At 44.7% G+C, this 21850-nt stretch overlaps 1 protein-coding gene across 16 annotated transcripts in view; it reads left to right on the top strand.

Annotated features, from left to right (window-relative positions):
- Window positions 1-17030, top strand: part of ZNF462 (zinc finger protein 462) — a 188650-nt gene extending 171620 nt beyond the window's left edge. For 14 of the 16 annotated variants that reach the window (XM_041763294.1, XM_041763289.1, XM_041763304.1 and 11 more), the window contains 3 exons: window positions 8418-8550; window positions 12845-12968; window positions 14168-17030. In XM_041763294.1, coding sequence (XP_041619228.1) covers window positions 8418-8550; window positions 12845-12968; window positions 14168-14375 — 465 coding nt within the window. In that variant the 3' untranslated portion in view covers window positions 14376-17030. Of the gene's footprint in view, window positions 1-8417; window positions 8551-12844; window positions 12969-13360; window positions 13507-14167 lie in introns of all 16 variants that reach the window. The other 2 variants (XR_005989021.1, XR_005989022.1) reach the window with 2 other exon arrangements.
- Window positions 17031-21850: the final 4820 nt, after the last annotated feature.

Genomic DNA, 21850 nt, shown 5'->3' with positions numbered 1-21850 from the left:
GCTCCTGCTTCCAAGCTTCCACAGGCCTGTTCTTTTCTCTGTAAAGGCACATATCTCGTCCTGCCTCAACTTACACCCCGTAACTCATTTTAACAAGTCTCTATCTTGCCATCGGATGCAACGTTCTTAAAATGGAAACCATGTTATTTATCTGTCTTTTCTTCCAACACCTGGTCCTAGCACCCTGCATACAGTAAAGTGTCTGGTTGCTGTTTGCTAAATAAATTAATATTATGAAATCGCTTTTCCAATCGGAAATTTCAAGTATCCTGTTTGTTCACATAAGCAAAATGTGGCAGCACCATCCACATCTTTGCCCTCTGGATTTCAAGTTCAGGGGATTAGCAACAGCTCAGTTCGCCAGCACTGAAGTTCTTTGACTTTCTTGACGATACCTTTCACTTGGCTTTCTTGAGTACTTGCGACTGCAGTTATCCCGAGAGTCTCAAAATGATTTAGTTTTGTCTGGGCTTTTGCCAAGTTAGGATGGGCCGACGCATGTTTTCTGCTTCTGACTCAGTGATTACAAAAGAAACTAGATATTCTACTTGACCTCTGTGCTCTATAGCCTCCGGGGTACTTTGCCAGCCTTTATTCTTACTGTGCTTAGAAAGGTTTTTATTTCGAACAAAAATTCTCAAAAGATGCTACTCCTCTATTCAATCGAATTTGCAATGTTACAGTCGCAGTGCTTTTTTTCTGTCTCCTTCTAGTGTTCAGTTGGCATCCCATGGATAATTTTTACATGTTTTGTAAGTTTGCATTTCTACAGATGATTTGCATTATTATGGGGAAAGATGGAGCCTTGTCATCTGAAGATGTGAGTTCTAATCCTGACTTTATCTCTTAGCTTCTTTTGTGTTGCTTTCCTCACCCACAAATATGGAAGGTAACTCCTACCTCTCCAAATGATCATAAAGGTTAAGTGATACATGTGAAAACGAGTGGGTTAATTTTTAGCCCATAATAGATATTTGGTAAGAACTGAAACAAAATCTTCTAGAAAATGTCTGATCTTATTCTTAGTAGCAGGCAAATTTTTATCATTGGGTATGATATTATGAAGTTCTTTATACTTGATGATCTCCTACGGTTTTTGTGTCACCAGTAAATTCAAACAACACTTATTGTGTGTGTGTCAACGAGGTGACCAATCTTATACCCTACACTGAGCATATAAAGTTAATAAGAAACAGTTGCTACCCTGGAAGAGTTTAGAAGCAAGGAGGTGACACAACTTAAATAAAGAACCATAACCCAGCACGTTAAGTTCTTGATAAAGGTATCTATGAAATAGGGCAGTACGGTACAAAGCAAATATGGTGTCACGGCTTATCTCCCATAGAACTTTAATATACTTAGCTGAATATCCCTTCTAGAAGCTTTTATGGGAGCTCTGATCAAAATGCTCTGATCCGAGAATTCAAGATTTTTACTTACACCTTTGACTGCCTTCCTATAAGAAATTGTGGAGACAGTGCTTTGCTGAACTTTGTCCTACTGATTTCATTCCCATTCTGACTTTCAAAGATGGGCAAAGATCGTTGGGTAGACCACCTGATACTGTAAATCAGAGAGGTTGGCTTACCCTGGTCCATGGACCAAATCCAGCCCACTGCTTGTGTTTATATGGCCCACCAGCTAAGAATGGTTTTGACATTTTTAAATGGTTGAAAAAAAATCCAAAGAGTACTATTTCATGACACGTGAAATTATATGAATTTCAAACTCCAGTGTCCATAAACACAGTTGTATTGGAACACAGCCATGCTCACCCATTTCCGTAGTGTCTGTGGCCACTTCCAAGCTACAGCAGCAGTTGAGTATCTGTGACAGAAACTAGGTGGTGCAGAAAGCCTGGAATACTTACTTATCTGGCCCTTTGCAGAAAGTTGGCCAGCCTGTGCTGTAAGGCCTTTAAAGTCTTTGTCAGTGCTACACATCCTTAGCTGAGATGGGCATTTCTGATGTAAGAGGCAGTTTTTCCATGTTCTCTCGTGTCACTTTTTCTGGAAATAAAAATGTTCACTTTGGCCTTTCTTTTTAACAGGAACATGCAATATTAGGTGATGTGCACATCCTGACAGGATGTCCCTTTCGAAGGTACAGATGTTAAGTAAGAAGGAGGGGGAGCTCTGGAAACATTACAGCATTCTTCTCATCACAGTCTCCCCAGTTTAATGTCTGCTAAGTAATCTGAGGACAAGGGTGTCTGATTTCATTCTTTCGTTAACCGGCAAGGTTACAGCTGGCTTGCCTGTGAGACTGGGTTTACCACACCATAGGAGAGCATGAAGATGTATGTTCAACTTGATAGTATTTGTAAATCGTGTAATGCTTCTCCCTGTAGAATAAGCCTCAAGTATGGAAATTCGTTCATACGCTAGGAAAATTCATTCATTTTGCTGCATGGTTAAAAACCAACAAACAAAAAGACGAACACAGTTGTGGAGCTTGCATATCTAGCGTGAGCGTGGAAGGGTTGACGGCATCAACTCTCCAGTGTTAACAGGTAGAGCTTTTTGCTGGTTCTTGGCACTTCATCTCACGTTCTTAGAGGCGAGTGGCCTTCACAGAGGACTTTGGATTTGTAGGCAATCACAACTAACTCTCACAAGATATAAGGGTCTATATATAGTTTTATAGTCTGAGGGATTATGTATCTGAACAGTCCAAACCTTCAAACACATGTATGGTTAGTTTTGCCTTCCAAAGGCTGCAAGGAGCCAGGTTCTAAATCTCAAACTCTTTAGCTTTGCTCTTTCTCCCTCTTTTGTGGGCCTTTTGGGAAACAGAGTAATACATTTCTGTGCACCTCCAGAGAAAGAAGTGAATTTCCCTCAATATGTCCTCTGCACCAGATACCCACCAGTCTCTAGGTCCAGAAAGTAACTTACTGGTATGATCAGTTCAGAAGCCAACTTGGAAATCAGTTGGAACTTGAATAAAGTCCATGGCCTTTGACTTTGATCCTGTAATTTCCTGTCTGGAAATTTAACCTATAAAATTAAAGCTAAATGTGAAAGAATGAAAACTGTATAATTTATATACAGTAAGATTTATTGCTGCATTTTTAATAGTGAGGAGCCAAAGGTAAAAATCCTATGGAAGAAGTCAAGTAAACCACAATATTATGCACTGGATAAGATAGTGATTAAAAATGATATTTAAAAAAATAAAAAATAAAAATGATATTTATACCATGTCGGGCATAAAAAGTCAGGATACACACACGTTTTAATATGGTTACAGCATTAAATAATCTATGTATAGAGAACAGGATTACAGAAATACAATACATTGTTGACAGTTGTATATACACATAGGTAGCTAGACTTGAAGTTTTTCTATTTTCGAATGATTCTTTGTGACCATGAATAGGAAAGAGATAAGTTAAAAGGAAGATGTGCAGTAGGCAGCAGGTGAAAGCAGCACCCACTCTCGCTGACCCTGGATCCAGCTGTGAACGGGATGCACAGGATGTCTGTCCATCCTCATGAAGCATGCGGGTCAGTGGGGGTGACAGGCCCCAGACAACCACTGAGTGGAATGAGTTATCAAAAGGGGAGGGGAAAAGCACTGTGGAAGCAGAAAGTAAGGATATTTAACCAAGAAGGAGTTTAGGGAAGGTCCCTCGGGTGTAGTGACACGGAAGCAGGGCTGGAAGACGAGTTACCATGTGAAGGAGGCAGTGGAAAGAATTCCCAACAGAGAAAGCAGCATGTGCAGTAAAAGGCACAAAGTATGGCGTATTCCGGGAACGTCGGTACCGGTGGGCTGGAGAAGGTGGGCCAGTGTGAGAAGATAGCTGGCCATTCCTAACTATGGTGAAAATCAGGTTTTATCCTCAGGGCAAGCAGAAATTGCCATGAGTAGATTTACATAGTTTTACTCTCTCAGACCACACTGGAGAATAGATGCAAGAAGGGGCAAGAATGGATGCCAGGAAAGCAGCGGGGGTGCGGGGCAGGAGGTGGGGGTGCAGCTTGCAATATTCCAGGTAAGAGATGGTGGCTCCACAATGCAGCAAGGAGGGACCCGGAGGGTATGATACTAGGTGATATAAGTCAGACAGAGAAAGACAAGAACCAAGTGTGGAATCGAAAAAACAAATGAACAAACAAAAAGCAGAAACAGACCCATAAATACAGAAAACAAACCAATGGTTGCCAGAGAGGAGGGTGGTGGGGGATGGGCAGAGTGGGTAAGGGGAGTGGGAGATACAGGCTCTCGGCCCTAGACTGCGTCAGTCACGGGGATGAGAGGAACCGCATGGGGAATACAGTGGATGGGACTGTAACAGTGATGTACAGTGATTGGTAGTAGCCACACTGGTGGTGCGCAGAGCATAACATAGAAACCAGTCACTTTATCGTACACTCAAAACTCATGTCACAGGGTGTGTTAACTATACCTCCATTTTTTTTTTTTTTTTATTATTTATGATAGTCACAGAGAGAGAGAGAGAGAGAGAGGCAGAGACACAGGCGGAGGAAGAAGCAGACTCCATGCACCGGGAGCCTGATGTGGGATTCGATCCGGGGTCTCCAGGATCGCGCCCTGGGCCAAAGGCAGGCGCCAAACCGCTGCGCCACCCAGGGATCCCTACCTCCATTTTTAAAATCATGTATGATTTTTTTTTTTAAATGAATATGATGGGGCACCTGGGTGGCTCAGTGGTTGAGCGCCTGCCTTTGGCTCCGGTCATGGTCCCAGGGTCCTGGGATCAAGTCCTGCATTGGGCTCCCTGCAGGGAGCCTGCTTCTCCCTCTGCCTATGTCTCTGCGTGTCTCTCATGACTAAATAAATAATTAATTAAAAGTGAATGTGATAAAGTCCTAATATCTTTGAGATATAGTTAAAAGTCCAAATAATAGCTCAAAAAAAACTTTTTTTAAATGCAGCAAGGAGGGGCCCCTGGATGGATGGCAGTCGGTTAAGCGTCTGACTCTTGATTTGAGCTCAGGTCATGATCTCAGGGTCGTGAGATCAAGCCCCACATCGGGCTCCAGGCTCAGCAAGGAGTCTGCTAAAGGTTCTCTCTCCATCTCCCTTTGCTCCTCCCTACACTCGTGTTCTCGGTCTCTCTCTCTCTCTAAGATAAATAAATAAATATTTTTAATAAATAAATTAATGCAGCAAGAGAGTCTTTTTTGTATGAAGATTAATATTGGATGGCTGACTGGGGGTTTAAAGTTTATTAGTAAGAATCCAACACACACAAAAAAAGAATCCAATTCTTAGAGTTTTTATTTTAAAACCTTCTAGTTAAATAGCAAGATATTTAGTTTTTGCTTTTTATCTTTTAATACCTAACAAATATTTTATGAATCTTAAGGACAAATACATCGTAGGCTAGCCCCAGATGAGCATCATGCCATAGAAATGTCACGTGCTCTTTTAAAATCGTGCAGAATCCAAAATGTTAACAGTTTTCCGGAGAAGGGATGATGGTGATGGGGAAATGGGCAAATACAGGCCTCAAAGAAACCCAGAAGGAGGGAAAAAAGATAACATTTGGTTTTGTGACGGAGCTCCTTATGTCACCATGAGTTCCTTGAGAAACAGGGGCTCCTACATCTAGCATGGGGCCCTGGGGCAGGGGAAATGGCCCAAGGAAGGAAGGAAGGAAGGAAGGAAGGAAGGAAGGAAGAAATGAGTGAATGTATACTGATTAAAGAAGGCATTTGAGGATTCTTTTTGACCTTTCTTGGCTTTGCTCTTTTCATTTCCTGGCAAGGGCCACCCCTCATGCCTCTTAACACACACCTGCCGTTGCCCTGGCTAGAGATGGGAAGTGGAGGGATGTGGTCAGAAAAGGCTGCCTTCTGCGGATTGGTCACTTAAGGATATGTGACTTCACACAGATTTCAAAGCTAGGTAAACTGGAACCTTATCTCATTTTCCTGAAAACCTGGCAACCCAGAAAACTTTTATTCAAATATTTGTCATAAATGCTATTTGGTTAAAATGTAGACTTTGTGGCTAAACATAACTTCATAAATATGCATTTACGATGCTTGTTATAAGTGTTTCCAAAAGCCAAAATTGGAAAAGGCCACATTCCCAGAAAGAAGGAGGAAACTACATTTTGGGGAATGATTGTGTTCCAGGTAGTATGCTGACCCCGTTTTACAAACGAGGACACTGAGGGTGGATGCTGAGTAACTTGCCCACAGTCTCGTGGTTAATGGCAGACTCTGAACTTGAACCGGGATCAGACTTCAAAGCCCATGCTCCTTGTGCTCTCTTTTTGCTTTTATGTCATAAAAACAAACAAGGAAAGATTCGGGTCTGTAAGAGTGAGGCATAGTAATAAATCCAGGTAGGAAGGTGCTGCAAGCCACAGCCCTTTGAAGACTTACCGTGAACTCTTACAAGGGAGGAAAGAGAAATATGAAGGTTCTGAACTCGACTCTTCCTCCTTCTCAACTGAGTCTATTTATTGTTAATTTTAATTAATTTTGCAAATGACCAAAATAAGATCTTGTCTTCCCTGAGCATTTTAGCGTTGAGATGTAAAGACATCTTTCGTCCCTCGTGTTGACTTGTTTTCAGAGTCGAGTGTTAACCGATTTCATGGATGGCATTATTACAGTTAGGTCAATCCATTGTTTCTCTCATTTTATTTTTTAATTTTTTAAAAATATTTTATTTATTTGAAAGGAGAAAGAGCATCAGTGGAGGGGGTGCAGGGGAGGGAGAAGCAGGCCCCCCACTAAGCAGGGGACACCCCTCCCCCCGGCCAATGCAAGGCTCCATCCCAGGACCCCAAGATCGTGACCTGAGCTGAAGGCAGATGCTTAACCTACTGAGCCACCCAGGCGCCCCTGTTTCTCTCATTTTATTTTATTTTATTTTTTTAAAGATTTTATTTATTTATTCATGAGAGACATAGAGAGAGAGAGAGGCAGAGACACAGGCAAAGAGATAAGCAGGCTCCATGCAGGGAGCCCGATGTGGGACTGGATCCCAGGACCCCAAGATCACGCCCTGGGCCGAAGGCAGGCACTAAACCACTGAGCCACCCAGGGATCCCTGTTTCTCTCATTTTAAAAGAGCTTTTATCCTGAGTTTTCTTCCTCCTTTTAAATGCTCCCTACCTTCTGCAGGGTGTTGTTGGGGCAATATTAAGTCTTTTCATAGGACTGTCTATTGGCCCTGGTACTCTGAGTCTCTTTCTCTCCCATTTGTCACAGTTGATGAGGATGTTCCCATCTGCCAGGCATATGGAATTGGTGGTGCTCAGCAAATCTTTGTTCCAGTCTGGTCCCAGAGAGTATTTTGGGATTATCTTGTAAATTCTCCCTTTCCCTCTCCTGTGCCCTCAATATGCTCTATCTCTACTGTAGCAGCTATGTAAATCTACCTTGGAATCTCATTAATGATGTCTGCCTTCCCTCTTCAACTAAACTGTGAGCCTCTGGAGGCCAGGACTGCATCTCATTCATCTTTGTGGGTCCCATTCCTGACCCCCAACAGGGGGTAGAAAGAGCACAGCGCCTTCTACAGAGGAATAAGCCCATCGCTGTTGATTGGCTTGAGACATGTTGTTGGCTTGAGTCCGTGCTCACCTGTCATTCCTAATAATTCTATGCATACAACTGGAGAGGTTCCGAAAATAGATTAGTCAAGAAGGTGAATTTTGTGCTACTGTTGATGTGAGACTCCTAAACATAGCATCATTATAAAATTTTCCTAGTGTGGATTTTTATCTAACCCTTGGACATTATTTGGAAGAAAGTTTGGATTCCCACATTATTCTAACCACCTTTTACAGCCCTAGTTAACACTGGGAGGGCTTTTTAGGGGTTACTCATCTAGATTTTTTTCTCAGGTAATCCCAGCCTTAATCAATAGCTTCAAAAATAGACTAACAGTAACAGTGTTGTCTTCCATTTATGGAGTCGGGAGTCAGTTAGTCGTCATCTGGCCTAAGCCGGGGCCGCCCATGGCCCTCCCAGTTAACGAGACCGTGGAGAGGAAGGTTGTGACTCTCATGCTGCTTTTCAGGGTACTTAGGGAGCCTCTTCACCTCCAGAGGTATTTGAACCTTGGATAGTTTACAAAAATTACACCTTTGAATTCAGCTCAAAAAGTGTTATTGGACATCTAGCCTATCCCCCAGGCTTTGTGATACCTCGCTTTCCTGCTGACCGGAGCTCGTATTCTTTTACTGCATTTGGTGAGGAAGGTTGTCCAATGTTCCTCTAAAAATGTTGGAACGCGGGGGTGAGGTTCAGATCCATCTCTGGCACAGTCCAAGCGTAAAGGGCTTCTGCGGCGCTGGTGTTGTTTGGTCCTGGTTCCAAAAACACACGGTCCAGGGAAAATGATGATGGAAAGATCTGTCCCCCCTGGGGAGAGCCCCCATCCCGTGTGTGGTTCATTATTCTCTTTGTTTGGACCTCTTTCAGGTGAGCCGTAATTTTGAGCTGGTTGGACGGGTTAACTTGGATCAGCTGGAACAGATGAAGGAAAAGATGGAGAGCTCCAGCAGTGAGGACGAGGACAAGGAAGAGGAAATGAGCAGCAAGGCTGCTGACAGAGGTTAGTCTCAGCCCTGCCCTCGGAGGCCCAGCTGGCATCTAGCACGTCCATGGTGAGACAGAAGGGAGGCAGAAGGTTGTTGGAGGAGGAACAGAAGGAATGATCCTTCTTAGTTAAGTAGCAGAACAGACTGAGTTCAGAAACGTGTCAAGGGCCATGTCTTCGTAAACTATTACCAGCTCTGGGAACTCTAAGGAAGGCAGACATTTTCTCTCTAACTAGAGCTATATGTTTGTTTAAAAACCTATGGTGGTGATTTGTTTTTAATAAGGAAAGCTGGTGTCTAGGGGATCTTCACAGTAAGGACAGGCAGGCAGTGAGGCAGAGGACACCGTAAAGCTGTGGGGGAACATAAATGAACTTCCCATCGGGTGCTTAGGTATTGAGGCTGCGTGGGTGGGGGGTAGGGGGCAGACTGCAAAGGACTTGAGCCCTGAGCTTTCCCAGAAGTCCCTCTGCCTGGCCCTTTCCTTAACCCTCTTCTGATGCTCTTTTTGCTTTGTAAAGAGGGAGGAAGAGGCCAACAGTTTTCATTCAGCCAGGTGTTTAGGGGGAAAGGTTTCGTGGGATTTTTGTACTATTTTCAGTTTCCTCTGAGCCTACTGTTACTTTGCAAATAAAGTTTCTCAAAAGTATATTTAGCGGTAGGCATACATTTGTATGGCCTAGGGTTGATGTTCTATATTGTTCGACATAGAACACTGTGGAAATCCCCAGACGGCACATAGAAGAATATGGGTTTGGGTTCTGTTAGGTTAGTGATTGCAGATTCATCAAAAGCACGTGGATAACAAACATCATAGATACCAGAAGAATGGTGTTAGTTACCAGCATCAGGCTTCCTTATGTGCCAGATCCAGTGTTGGTGGGTTTTATATAATCCTTTATCCTTAATCTTATATAATGTCAAGGGTCCTGGATTTGGCTCCCAGTTATCCTGCTAAACTAGCTCTGTGACTTTGGGTCAAGTATTTTATCCTGTATGCACTCATGATCTATCACAAGAATAATATCACCTACCTCCTAGAGTTGCGGAAAGCTTAAATGAGATCACATACAAGACACCAGCCCAGTTCCTAGAACGTAGTAATCACCTCATAAGTGATGGTAACCCTGCAGTGTATGTGGTAGTATTACCATTTTACAAATGGAGAAATAAAGGCCCAGAAAATTTAAGAGCTCATTTTAAGGGGGAAAAACAAAACAAAACAAAACCATCATATGTTGGAGGCCGAATTTAGGTCTTCTGGGCTCCAAAGACACGATCTCTTTACACTACATCCCATCTCCCTAACCCTTTGGGCAGTGGAATGTTCTAAGGTGAAGGGAGCCTTAGCCCTGAATCCCCTCCGGTCCTCACTCTGAGGTGCACCCCTGCAGAACATCTTTGTTTTTCCTCCTTGCTCCTGTCTGTCTGTGGGCCTACGGAAGCCTATTTGGGGGCCATTTCCCTTGAAGGCTCCCCCCTGTTCTTTTTCCTGACCGGGCCCACTTCCACTCCATTCCCACCATGACACCATAGCAGGAGACCACAGGTTTGCAACACGAGGAGCCATTGGGCCCCTAAACCCCCCAGTGAAAACCACAGCAGGGACCGCCGGCCCTCCAGAGCCACCTTGCCCGTGGTCAACCTAAAAAAATAAATGGACAAAGAAAACATCCTACCATCCGGGTTGACTGCCCTTGTGAAGTGACAGCTTTTATTAGCAGAGGCCACAGTGATCCATTGCTTGCAAAGAAAATGGCTATGATCTGAGGAAGCATGTTTCCTAATTTCCTTTCCCTTTTTTTTTTTTTTTTAACATTTCACAAATATGTTCTTAGTGATGAATTCTTTAACGTCTGTGCACTGTTACCAAAGTTCTCTGGAAGAGGATGCTTTTGACAGAGGGTACAGAGGCTCCTTTTGCTTCATGATGCTCTGTGCCCTGCTGTTCCTCTCCAGGAAATAAATTATTCCTTGTTGGATGCTGTGACTTTTTTTAATCTCTAAAGCTGAGCACATACGATTTTAGAGGTTATACACATTGCAAAGGCAAGAACCCCTTTGGTCCTCCCCTCCTCTGTGATTCCTCCAAAATGAAAGCATAGCAAATTAGAAAAACAGGTAACAGTTAGGGTTGGGGGGGAGCACCAGACAAATAACTGTTGCTTGTCCGGTGTGGCTGCCCCCTTCTCAGGGGCACTGTGGCATCAGACAGTTTGGTTTCCTGGTGGCTGCTAGCTTTGCACTGGAAAGTGTAGTACCCACATTCATGAGCCTTAACCACATGGGGGAAAGAAGAGTCTTGGGGTGGAGGAGCATGCTTCCCTTCTCTGAGCATAGGGGATTTACATGAGTAACTCCTAGTGTTGTTAATGGGCAGTACAAGCGTAGCCCACCCCCCACCCTCCTCGCAATTCTTGAAAGAACAGCCTCCTTTGTCTCATCTCCTTTGAATCAATTTTCCACCATCTAGGTATATTCTTGCCAACAAGAAGAAATGGCACACAATAGCCTCGGGGTGTTTTTGCCAGACAGTCTGTCTTCTAGGAGTAGAGCGGGAGGTGGCTTTAGTGCAGCTCTCAGGGCTGATGGAGAGCTATTTGATGTGTGACAGGTAATGACTGGTCTCCTCCTTTGAGGATGAAACAGCATGAGCCATTGGAAAGAATAGATGACTGGTTTCATGTTTCCTAAGGGTAAAGGAGCAAATGTGCCAGGAGCATACCCCTCGTTGGCAACGTAGCCTTTCATCAGGCGCACTCCGTTCAGGGGGCTCAGGCCCTTGCAGCTACCCCACTGCCAGTGCCCTTTCCAACCCGGGAACTGGAGGGAAGACTGCCCGTGGCCACACTGCGGGTCCTGCCTAGGAAGCTCAGAGAGAATTTGAAAGAGAAGAAGCCAGGCATGAAGAAATCAAAATTAACCCAAGCAGAATCCTCCCCGCCCCCTCTCATTATGCAGTTGGGAGGAGTCAGGAAGGCATTCTGTTGATTTCTTGCCCAAGATAATCCCTGCTAAGGAATTAATGCGCAGAGCAGATGGTGCTGTCTCATTTCCAATGAAAAGAATCAAGGAAGATAGTCTGTGCAATTATTTTTAATGGCTTGTGTGGTGATCTTCTTAATTTGTGAGAAAATGTTTCATCTTTTGTTAAAACTGGCCCCATTCACATAGCTTTTTGTGCTAAAGATTAAGGCAGCACAGAGACACCTATCCCGTTAACGTCATCCTGAGGGTTTTATGGGATGGAGTGTTTCAACCAGGAGACCTCCTCCTGTAACATCATGCGTGTACAGGCGCAGAGCGATCAGATTCGTAGAGACGGTGGGCACTTGCCTGCACGCTGCCCTCACGTCGCAGCGTGGCTGCAGGACTATCTCGGTCCTGCTGTTTTTCACTCACACGAAGACGGGCCCTCTGTGGTATAATGCAAGACATATGGGCCCAGGACTCAGGAGAGCACAAAGGCCATGTGAGCTCTCCTCTTTGAGTCTGCCAGGAGGGGTGGTCTGTAAACAATTAGCCAACCAATCCACATTTATCAGACCCCTAACATGTGCCCAGCGCCGTGGAGGAAACAACACGACAGTCAATATCTGATGTTTACAACAGACCTGGCCAGAAATGTCTGTATCCCCACATTCAGGAATACCACCGATTGACGAGTAGATGCCAGGCAGCCGGCCAGGGTCCCTCACCAGCTGAGGACATGCTTTCACATCCTGGCCGCCCTGTTGTCCAGGATTCTCGTTCACACTAGGCTCTTCGCTTGCAGATCTCGTTCAGGGCCCGTAGCCTCCGTGCGAGGTGACTATGACATCCATGACAGGTGAGCCCTCAGCCTTACTTGGAATGAGTCAGAGCCCTGAGGTCTGCTACGTGTAACCTGGTCCAGTGCTGCTGTATTCCTTTTAGCGAGCAAAGGGAACCCCCACGTCGGGTAGGTGCTAACCCATGAGGCACTGACAAAGCATCTCAGAAGGAAGAGATTTGGTAGGAAAAAATGGTTGGAATGGACAGAAGGGGTTCCTCAGGCCAGAAAGACCCAGATTACTTGTTATGGAAGCAGCTGGGGCAGTGAGGAGGCCTGGGGGACACTCGGGGGCCAGGGAGCCAGGAACGGTTCTTGAGAACTAGCCGAGAGCACCCTTAGGTGAAAAGCCGGTAGGAGAAAGAGTAAGGAATGTGGAAGTGCCTTCACGGATGGTTTCAGGAGTGAAGGAAGGAGAGGAGGTTTCCTAACGAATGTGGACTCACGTCTTCCGCCTCCCACAGCGCACAGGTAACACTTCTGTTTTCTCCTCACAGATCTGATGAGATTTTCCGACCATGGGGCTGCTATTAACACCGAGAAGCGTTTTCCGTGTGAATTTTGTGGACGGGCGTTTTCACAGGGCTCTGAGTGGGAAAGGCACGTGCTGAGACACGGCATGTAAGTTGAGCCATCCCAGGAACGCCTTTGCCCAGAGTGAGAAGTGGCAGGGAGAGCAGGTTCTTTTTCTTTTATTCTTTTTCTTTTTTCTTTTTTTTCCTTTTTTTCTTTTTCTTCTTTTTTTTTTTTTTTTTTTTTTTTTTTGGTTCCCCTGACAATCCATAGACCGCTCCCTCAGTGTCACACTTCTGGGCATGGGAGGAGAGGCAGTTGTCAGGAACTAGGTTTTGTTCTTTTCTGTTGGTTTTTTAAATGGTCACCCAGACACCAGTCAAATGTGGAAAAATCATCTTTACGAATGACAAATCCCACCCAAGCCCTCGCGTGGAAGTTTAGTGCTCTTCTCCAGCCAGTGTCCCTTCAGCTTTCATTAGCATGACATTCTCTGATAGAGCGTGGACCGGGGTCAAAAGATCTGGCTTCTGTTCCTGCCTCTGTGATGACTCATTCCCTGAGTGGCCTTGAACATGCCCTCGCACCTCTTGGTGCCTTCAATGCTCTGCCTCGGGGACAGAGCCAGCTTCTGCCTGCCTCCCAGGTAGGTGGGAGCATACCCGTAAAACACTTGAACATAAAACTGTCCCCTAGATGAGGCAGTCTTAGCCATGAGACACAGAGAGAACCTAGGAGTTGGTCCTTGAGTAGAAAATGCCCCAGAAGCCCCAAGCCATCGATACTTCAGAGAATATAACTAAGCTTCCCAAGACATGGGTCCCTTCTTTAGGTTTTTGCTCTTTGTATGCTTTGTTTCTGGACCCATCCATAAATCTTTACCCGAGTTCCTCTTTTAGTCTTAATAAAGATGGCCAATCTCCAAGTTGTGGGCTCCACAGATGAGCCTGAGCGAAAGACAGTTCTTGCTCCTATCACTTATGACCTGTGACCAATGCAGGAGATGAGGGAACATAAAATAATTATGTTAATGTGTCCACGTTATACATGGTGTAATTAAAACATAGTATAATAATGGATACTTTTGTAGATTCACATCTTTAATAAGATGCCAGAAAAACATGACCTAGGCCTAACTTGTAGCAAGGATAAATCACTGGCAATTTAGTCCTACATTCGTGGCATTTATGCAAAGGAAACCCCAGGGTCTTTTTAGGATCAGGGAAATAAGTACACTTTTTTGTTTAATTTGAAAAAGAAAAAACAAAATGCATACCCATCCATCTCTACCATCAATGTTTTTCCAGGGCGTTGAATGACACCAAGCCGGTGAGCAGAGAAGAAATCCACCTGAAAGAGAGTGTGGAGGACAGTATTAAGATGCCCTCTATAGAGGAAAAGGAAGATGACGAGGCAATCGGGATAGACTTTTCCCTAAAGAATGAAACAGTAGCCATCTGTGTAGTAGCTGCTGACAAATCTCTCCTGGAGAATGCAGAGGCCAAAAATGAATAAGCGTTTGGTGAAATTCTTAATCAAACCGTACTTGAACCGTGATGAGAAAGTGGGAGGGCCAGCTTGGGCTGAGAAGGGGGGGACAGAAAAGAAGACAGAACAAAGCTGCTTTTTAGGACTGAACAATCTATTTTCAAAGCACTGGTACCTGTGTGAGTGAGTATGTAAATTAAAGTTATTTAAATGGTTGGAATATGTGGCTCCTTTTCCATCACTACACCTTTTCTTCTGGATCTTCATCCTGGAAGTGTCATTTGTTGTGGAATACGGAAGCACCTCCCGTGCGCACGGTGTGCTCTGTGGCGGTCTTGGACAGGATGTGGAAACAAGCTCCATGACAGTAGAAGACTTCTCTTAGGGGAACAACTTTCTGACGCACATCTTTTGGTGCGTTTTTCTAGTTTTAATACCTTAAGCTTTTTCAAGACCTAACTGCAGCCGCTTTGGGAAAAAAACAAACAAACAAACAAACAAAAAAAAAAAACCACAAAAAAAAAAAAAACACAGAAAACAAAAAAACTGCTTTGCATAAAACAGTCACCTGTTTCCTAGTACCTCAAACTTAACCAAGGGAATTCTCTGCATTTGTCAGTACTACCTGTCGTCGTCGTGGTTAAATGTAGAGAGAACTGCTGGGCAAGACGGTGAATGGAGAAAAAAAAAAAGAGAGAGTTTTAAAGAAAGGAACACAAATTGTGCTTAAAATCCCCACGTGGGTTTTATTTCTTAAAATACTGTGATTTTTTTAATTATTTTAGTAAAAAACAAAACAAAAAAAAGAAACAGACTTTAATTATTAGATAACTGTTTGTGAATTGTCATCCTTTATTCCAGGTAAGCTGTTTATTAGTGTTCAACTATAATTTAGAATTTGGTAGATTCATGTGAGCTAATTTTATGGTGACTGTGGAGTTTTGTTTGCCATATGTTTATTTTCTATCAATTTGAGTGTTACAAACACAGCACAATTCAGTTTTCACATAAATTGTTTTTTGTGTGCGTGTTGTTCTTGTTTTAATTTGGGGGCAAGGGAGATTTAGGGGTTTTTTTGTGAATAGGAATGTTTTTATTTTAAACATGGAAATAACAAAGAAGTTAACTTTTTTTTTCTTAATTTAACTAAAGAACCAAACTTTTCGGCACAGCTATGCAGCTTGTGGGCCAGACGAGGAAGTCCTCTTCACCCTTTTGTTGCTCGTCAAATTAACACATTATCCGTCTCACACAAATAATTTCTGTTCGGATGGGCTGGCTTCTGTGTGTGATTTTAAAATCTGTGTTCTGTTTTTGTTTGCATTGTGTTTGGGGGAGGGTTTTTCACTTATTTTGCAGGACAAGGGGATGTGTTAGAATCCCATCCCTTTGGTGAGAGTGGACAAGAAATACTTATATCCTACAAGGAGCCTGGAGAACTACTTTTTTTTTTTTTTTTTCCTTAATCTAGCTGCCAGCTGCTCTGTTTCCCCATATTAGCTTTTTCAGGAGGGAGCAGCTTAGACTAAATCTAAGTCTACATTTATAATATGTTCTGATTGTGAACAAAGGGTTTCATTCCAAAAAGTAGAAAAGAACTTTCCTTGAAGCTTAGGTTATAGAAGTTTCTGTGTGTGTGTGTGTGTGTGTGTGTGTGTGCTTGGATGCGTGTGTGCTCATGTGCGTGTGTGTGAGTCCTTTGATTTTCATGTTTTGTTTTGTTTTTGTTTTTTGTTTTTTACTTGGAAGGGTTGTGGGAGGGGGAGGGAAGTAAGGGACAGGGAATTGCTGAGATGACAGTGTCCCACACAGCTTCAAATAAAATCCATGGAAAGATATTGCATTTGTGGAATAAGTCCTTACTTGAAAAGCATGTTCTTCTTTTATTTTCTTGCTGTTAAGAAATTTTATTTGTAGGGAGTTTGTTTTAATTTAAATTTTTTTTTTTTTTAGGGATGGGGGCCATCATGTGGAAACCAGAAAATGGGGAAAGTGTGATCTAGACAAAGATAACATTTTGTGTCCATATTTGTTTTTAATTGGCCTCATTTCAGATGTATTAAACAGTTCCATACCTGGATTGGGTGTTTGTAATGGTTACCAAAAAAAAAACAAAAAAACAAAAAAACAAAAACAAAAACAAAAAAAAACAAAAAAAAAAGAAAAAAGAAAGAAAGAAAAAAGGAAAAAAAGAAAATAATTGTGACATGCTTTTATCACTACTTTATTTTTCAAATAACATGTAAATATTGTAATCCATTGGATTTTGTTTTGCTAACCTGTTAATAAAAATATGGGACCATTATCCTTTTAACAGGGCTAGAATGTCATTTTTTTCTGTTTTCAAACATATACCTGATATTTTGTGGCCGCACATTTTGGATGCATTATTATAATTCTGTTGACTGTAATGACATAGAATTTACAACATTTTTTTTTTGTTTAATTTATACAGAGGACATTTTTTTTCAGAGCTTGAGAGAAGAAAATAAATAGCAAAATGAGAACCTGTTGACTCCAATAATCAGTGTTTCCCGATACTTGATAGGAGAGAGGGAGATTCTGAGTTCTTGAAGCCAAGGGTTTTAAAAAACAACAAAAACACACCAGTAGGTTATTCAAGTTGTTTGCAACATACATTTTTGTAATGAAATGTGAGAAATTAATAAAGAATTTTTTTCACATGTGTCTATGTGCATCTGTTGTAGATCATTTACAGATAGGACTACAGATATGAAATGTAGGAATAATAACAGTGTTGCCTTTCAGTGCATGCACATGAGAGCTAATTCAAGCCATTGAATCTACACAGGTATGGAAAACAAAGTGAGGTGTGAGCTGGGATTTTAAGAATTGGTATCTCTGCATCAGATACTTAGCACCAATTGGGGAAATTTCATAGAGGGGGGTGTTTCCATCAAAAATGTAAGTCAAAATTGTGTATGAAGCTTCAGAAAGAGGAAATACTTGTGATTAAATGTCATCTGGGGACCCTGAATCCATAAGCAGTTATTTTAAGCTAATTGCAAGATACAACGACTACCACAAACTATCTTACTATGCATCCTGCGCCAGTAATTATTATCATTAAAATATTATTTGAGCTACCCTGTTATAAATCAAAGGAAAAAGTAGTAGACATGAAAACTAGAAGAAGAGTCCATTAAAATCAGCACAGACTGTTAAACTCCAAGCTGATTTATACTATCCGTCTTCACCAGGGTTAGGAGATGAAAGGGTCATGTATCTTTTGTCCAGAGCTCGTTCTAAAAATTTGGCCCCAAGAGGCCATGCATAAGCCATATAATTTGGCTCAGAGCTTCCTGGTAGGCAAAGAAATGAAAGATCAATCAAGAATCACTTTCCTAGTAACTTTTTATTATCAAATGCTCAAGAGATACTCAGCCTTTCTAAAACTGTGAGTTGAGAAGTTTATTCTGTGTGTTTTCTAAAGAGGAGAAAGCAATGTAGAACTTATCCATGGCAAAACAGCTCTTGTGGCCACCATCAATTAAATGAACGGTGTTTTTGTTGAGTTGATGTCTAATCCACATTCCCACTTTATTTTCTGGAAAGGAAGTGGAATGTACTGGTAGATTAGTCCCAGTAGGGGCTGCCACAAGGCCACTCCTCAGAACCATAGAGTTACGCTTCCACCTGGTGACTCAGGAACTGCACTCCCCCATCTGATGCTGCCATCTCAATCCATGAATCCGGGGATCATTGTTGAGAGCTCTGGGTGGTGTACTTACAGGCCTCACCCAGGAAGTAGCACACATCATTTCTAGTCTTGCTTCAAGGTCTAGATCAGGTCACGGGGCCCCAGCTAAAGCCGAGAAAGCTGAGGAGTGTGTGGTCTTGTCTGCCCCTGTGCCCAAGAAGGACACCTTGCACACACAATCAGGGACTACATAGAAGTGTTCTTTGGAAACTGTAGGGGTGATGAACCCTCTATTCTTCATAAAGCACAAGATGCTGGGCTCATCACCCACACCCTTAACCAGTAGTTTTGAGCAAATATGGCACCAGCCACCGTAACAACAAGCATGGCACCTTCCTTCGGGCAGCCCATGAATAGAGACCAGAGGGGCAACGTGGGAAAGATGAGCACCACAGGAGGTGCTGGGCTTGCTGGGCCATTGGCTACCTACCTCTGGATACCGGATCCCTGGGGACAGATGGCTCTGACTGTGAATGCCTTTCCTGTCTAAAAGCCCACATTTGAGGGAGAGTGTACGAGAAGTTGGTGACTCCTATGCATTTGGAGGGTCCTTAGCCCTAAGTTTAACAACCATTACTATAGGATGGGCTCTTTCCTTGCAACTGTCCATATTTCAGGCCCGGGGTGCGATAGGGGATAGCGCTTGGTCCTAGAGATCCTAAGATGCTTCGAGGTTTTGTGCTCATTATCCCCCCCAAAATGCCAGTTCTTTTCCAGACAACCTGCCTCTGCAACATGCCGTTCTCTCTGCCTTCAGTGAACTCCTTTCCTTACCAGAAATTACCTCCCCTTTAAGACCCAGCCTAAACCTAAGCTCTGATGTGAAGCCGCCTCTGACTCTACGGGTCACATGACTCAGGCGGTCACCCTACTTATCACCTGTCCCCTGCCTGATAAACATGTACCGAAGACTCTCCTCCTCCCCAGCCCCCGCTCCAGCTCAGACTTTAAGGAGCTGAGACACATTGCTGTCAGATGCAGCTAGCCTTTTTAAATTCAAATATATTCCTGTTGATACCAAGTGTTAGTTCTCATCTGATTTGGCATCAATGTTACATTTTCTTTCGGAGCTTGAGATTGCTTTTTTAAATATCTAAGTAAAAATATGCAGTTTGGTAGATGGAAAATGTCTTTGTCTGAAACTCTAGGCTCTCTCTCTCTCTGGAAAATTAAAAAAAAAAAAAAAAGAAGAAGAAGACAAACCCTTAGCACCCTGAACACCAGCAGTCCCCCTCAAGGGGTCAGTTTGGCCATCTTCCTGCTGCCTTGCTCAGATGTGAAGAGCAAATGGGTGGGGAGGTCCCCTAGGTGGTGAAGATTAGGCATCTGTGGTGACTGGCTGTGGGGCAGGGGGAGCAGAAGCCAGAGCTGGCGGCGATGGTAGGGGAAACATGTGGCTGTGACAAGGGGGTAGACTGTGTTAAGATGCGTGGCGGTGGATGCGAACCTCGGACACGGGGAGGGGAGCTCCAGAGGCAGGGTTGGCAGAAGACGTTTTCCTGGACTACGAAAGCCTCGGACACGTTCATCATACTGGGGGAAGGAGCCATGGTAGCGGCAGGGGACCTGGCAAGTAGACTCCTCCTGGGATCCAGGCCACAGGGGAGCAATGGGCTTTGCAGATGGAGAGGGACTCTTTCCTCCTAGGGGGTTGGGGGGTAAGGGGAGGGGAAGGTGGTCTCTGTGTGCATCCAGAGGTGCAGGTGCAGGTGGAGATGGAGATGGCGCCGATGACCTTGGTCTCTGAGGTGGGACCCAAAGTGGCCGGTGGGGGATGAGTTGGCAGACAGGTGGAGACTTGGAGCTGCTGTGAGGGCCACGTGGAGCTGAGTGGAGGGGACAGGGGAGCGGACGAGAACAGAGAACAGTTACTATTAGGTTCGCCACACAACAGGAACGGCTCCCTCCCAGGGTCCGGGGTGACAGATCTCTTGCTAGGACTCCCCTCCCAACCCCCCCAACACACACCCCACCAACCACCACCATCGCCACCTAATAAAGGAAGGAAACAGAGAGCCAGGAATAAAGGAAGGAGACAGAGAGCCAGCTCTTGGAATCAGAAGGGATACTTCCTTTCTCCGCCTACTTAATTATCTGGCTTCTTGAATTAGCGGTGGAAAGCAAACTTGCCTTGTTCCTATTCACAATTTCTCCGTCGGGTTTGCTCCCGAGGATGGAGCAGCTTAGTGTGGTTAGCTGACTGCACGCTGCCTTCCCCAGACCACATCACAATGCGGGAGGGGGGCAGCGCCAGCCGCGCCAGGCAGCTTAACCGCACCGCTCAGAGCCGAGCAGGGCAGGGCCAGTGGCTCTGAAATCCATTTAAGATGTGTGAAAACACAAGATTGAAATTCTGACCTTCCCCGAAGCTGAAAGCACCTCCTCCGGGGGCTGGTGGAAGACTGCGGCTGCAGGCCCGGCCTCATCCGAGGCTCCCCAGGACCCTGCGAAGCCCCCCTCTTGTGTCCGTCTGTCCCCAGTCGGCCCGGCCTGGAGGCTGCTGGGCACCCTGGAAGGGGGGAGGCTGCTCAAAGAACGGCTCTGAGGCCAGAAGAGGAGGGAGGTCTGCAAAGGGCCAAAGGAGGCAAACCTTACCTGAAGCCCGTGTGGCCCGGTCAGTGGCGGCCCAGCGCCTTTTGGGATCCACATCAAAGAGGAGACTGCCCCGTGGGCTTAGCTCATGCTCACCCTGATGTCAAAGCCTCTGAGGCATGATGGGGCCGGAGGAAGGGCATGGAGCCTGGAATTAGTCACACACGTGTGACAAAGATTACATGCACAGGTGGCACTGAGTGCTGTGCGTTTCCCATAGTCTGTGCCCAACCGATATGAGCCGTCCTTGTGCTCGCCACGTGGCCGACTCCTTAATGATCTGGAATCGTTGCTTCCCCACCTCTCGAGGACAGCGAGGTCTCTTTCTTAAAGTGGCTTAAGATGGAAAGAGGCGAGAGAGAATGGGTTGGGCTCGCGCCACGTGGCCCCGGAGTTTACCATCTACTGACTTTTCCCCCCGCTGGGCCTACAAAAGCCTGAGCGGTATGGTTTCTTTCGACCGAATGTGTCCTAACGGAAGAGATTTAGCTCCCGGTACGGGCTCTGGGGTCAAACAGAGCCCGGTGTGAGTGCCAGGTCCTTTTCTTATTTGCTTCGAAAGCTTCGACAGGTTTTCAGCCTTTCTGTGCCTTGGTCTCTACCTACGGTGAGGATGACCGGTGCCTACTGTGGGAATGCGACGCGAGGCCGCACAGCGTGGGGCAGAGGAGTCCACACGACACGAAGCACTGCTTCTGGAGGGCTCTCTTCGGCTTCCTGTTGTGTCCTACAGCTCTGAGCACACCTGGCCTGCTGTAAAGGTGCTCAGTGAGTGCTGATGGCCTGCCTGACCGAGGGGTGAGACCGGAGAACATCAGTGCCAATTTCTGAAAGGAGGCATGGCCCAAGGGGACCTCTCAATTTTACCAGTAACTCAGCTGGGTCAAAGTGGTGCTTACATCCTCAAAGCCTTTGGTATATGCATGTGCTGCTCCTGTCGATGAGTCTTTTTACTTTTTTTTTTTTAAGTGCAATTCTTTTCAAGTTTTCTGAAAACAAATGAATGGTTCTGCAAGCTGGCGTCCTACAATCTACCCAACTCACTTCTCAGGGCCAGGGTGAGGGCAATCGGCCCTGCGAACCTTTGGATCTGGTGAGTTTGTCTTAAAACACTGGCTCCGAGATTGACTGGAAATGGGACCATGGAAAATCACTGGTCCTCTCGGAGTCTTCTTTCCTTTCCTGTGAG

Source organism: Vulpes lagopus, chromosome 7, assembly GCF_018345385.1.
Source record: "Vulpes lagopus strain Blue_001 chromosome 7, ASM1834538v1, whole genome shotgun sequence".
Classification (NCBI taxonomy): domain Eukaryota; kingdom Metazoa; phylum Chordata; class Mammalia; order Carnivora; family Canidae; genus Vulpes; species Vulpes lagopus.
This window is presented reverse-complemented; position numbering and strand designations above follow the sequence as displayed.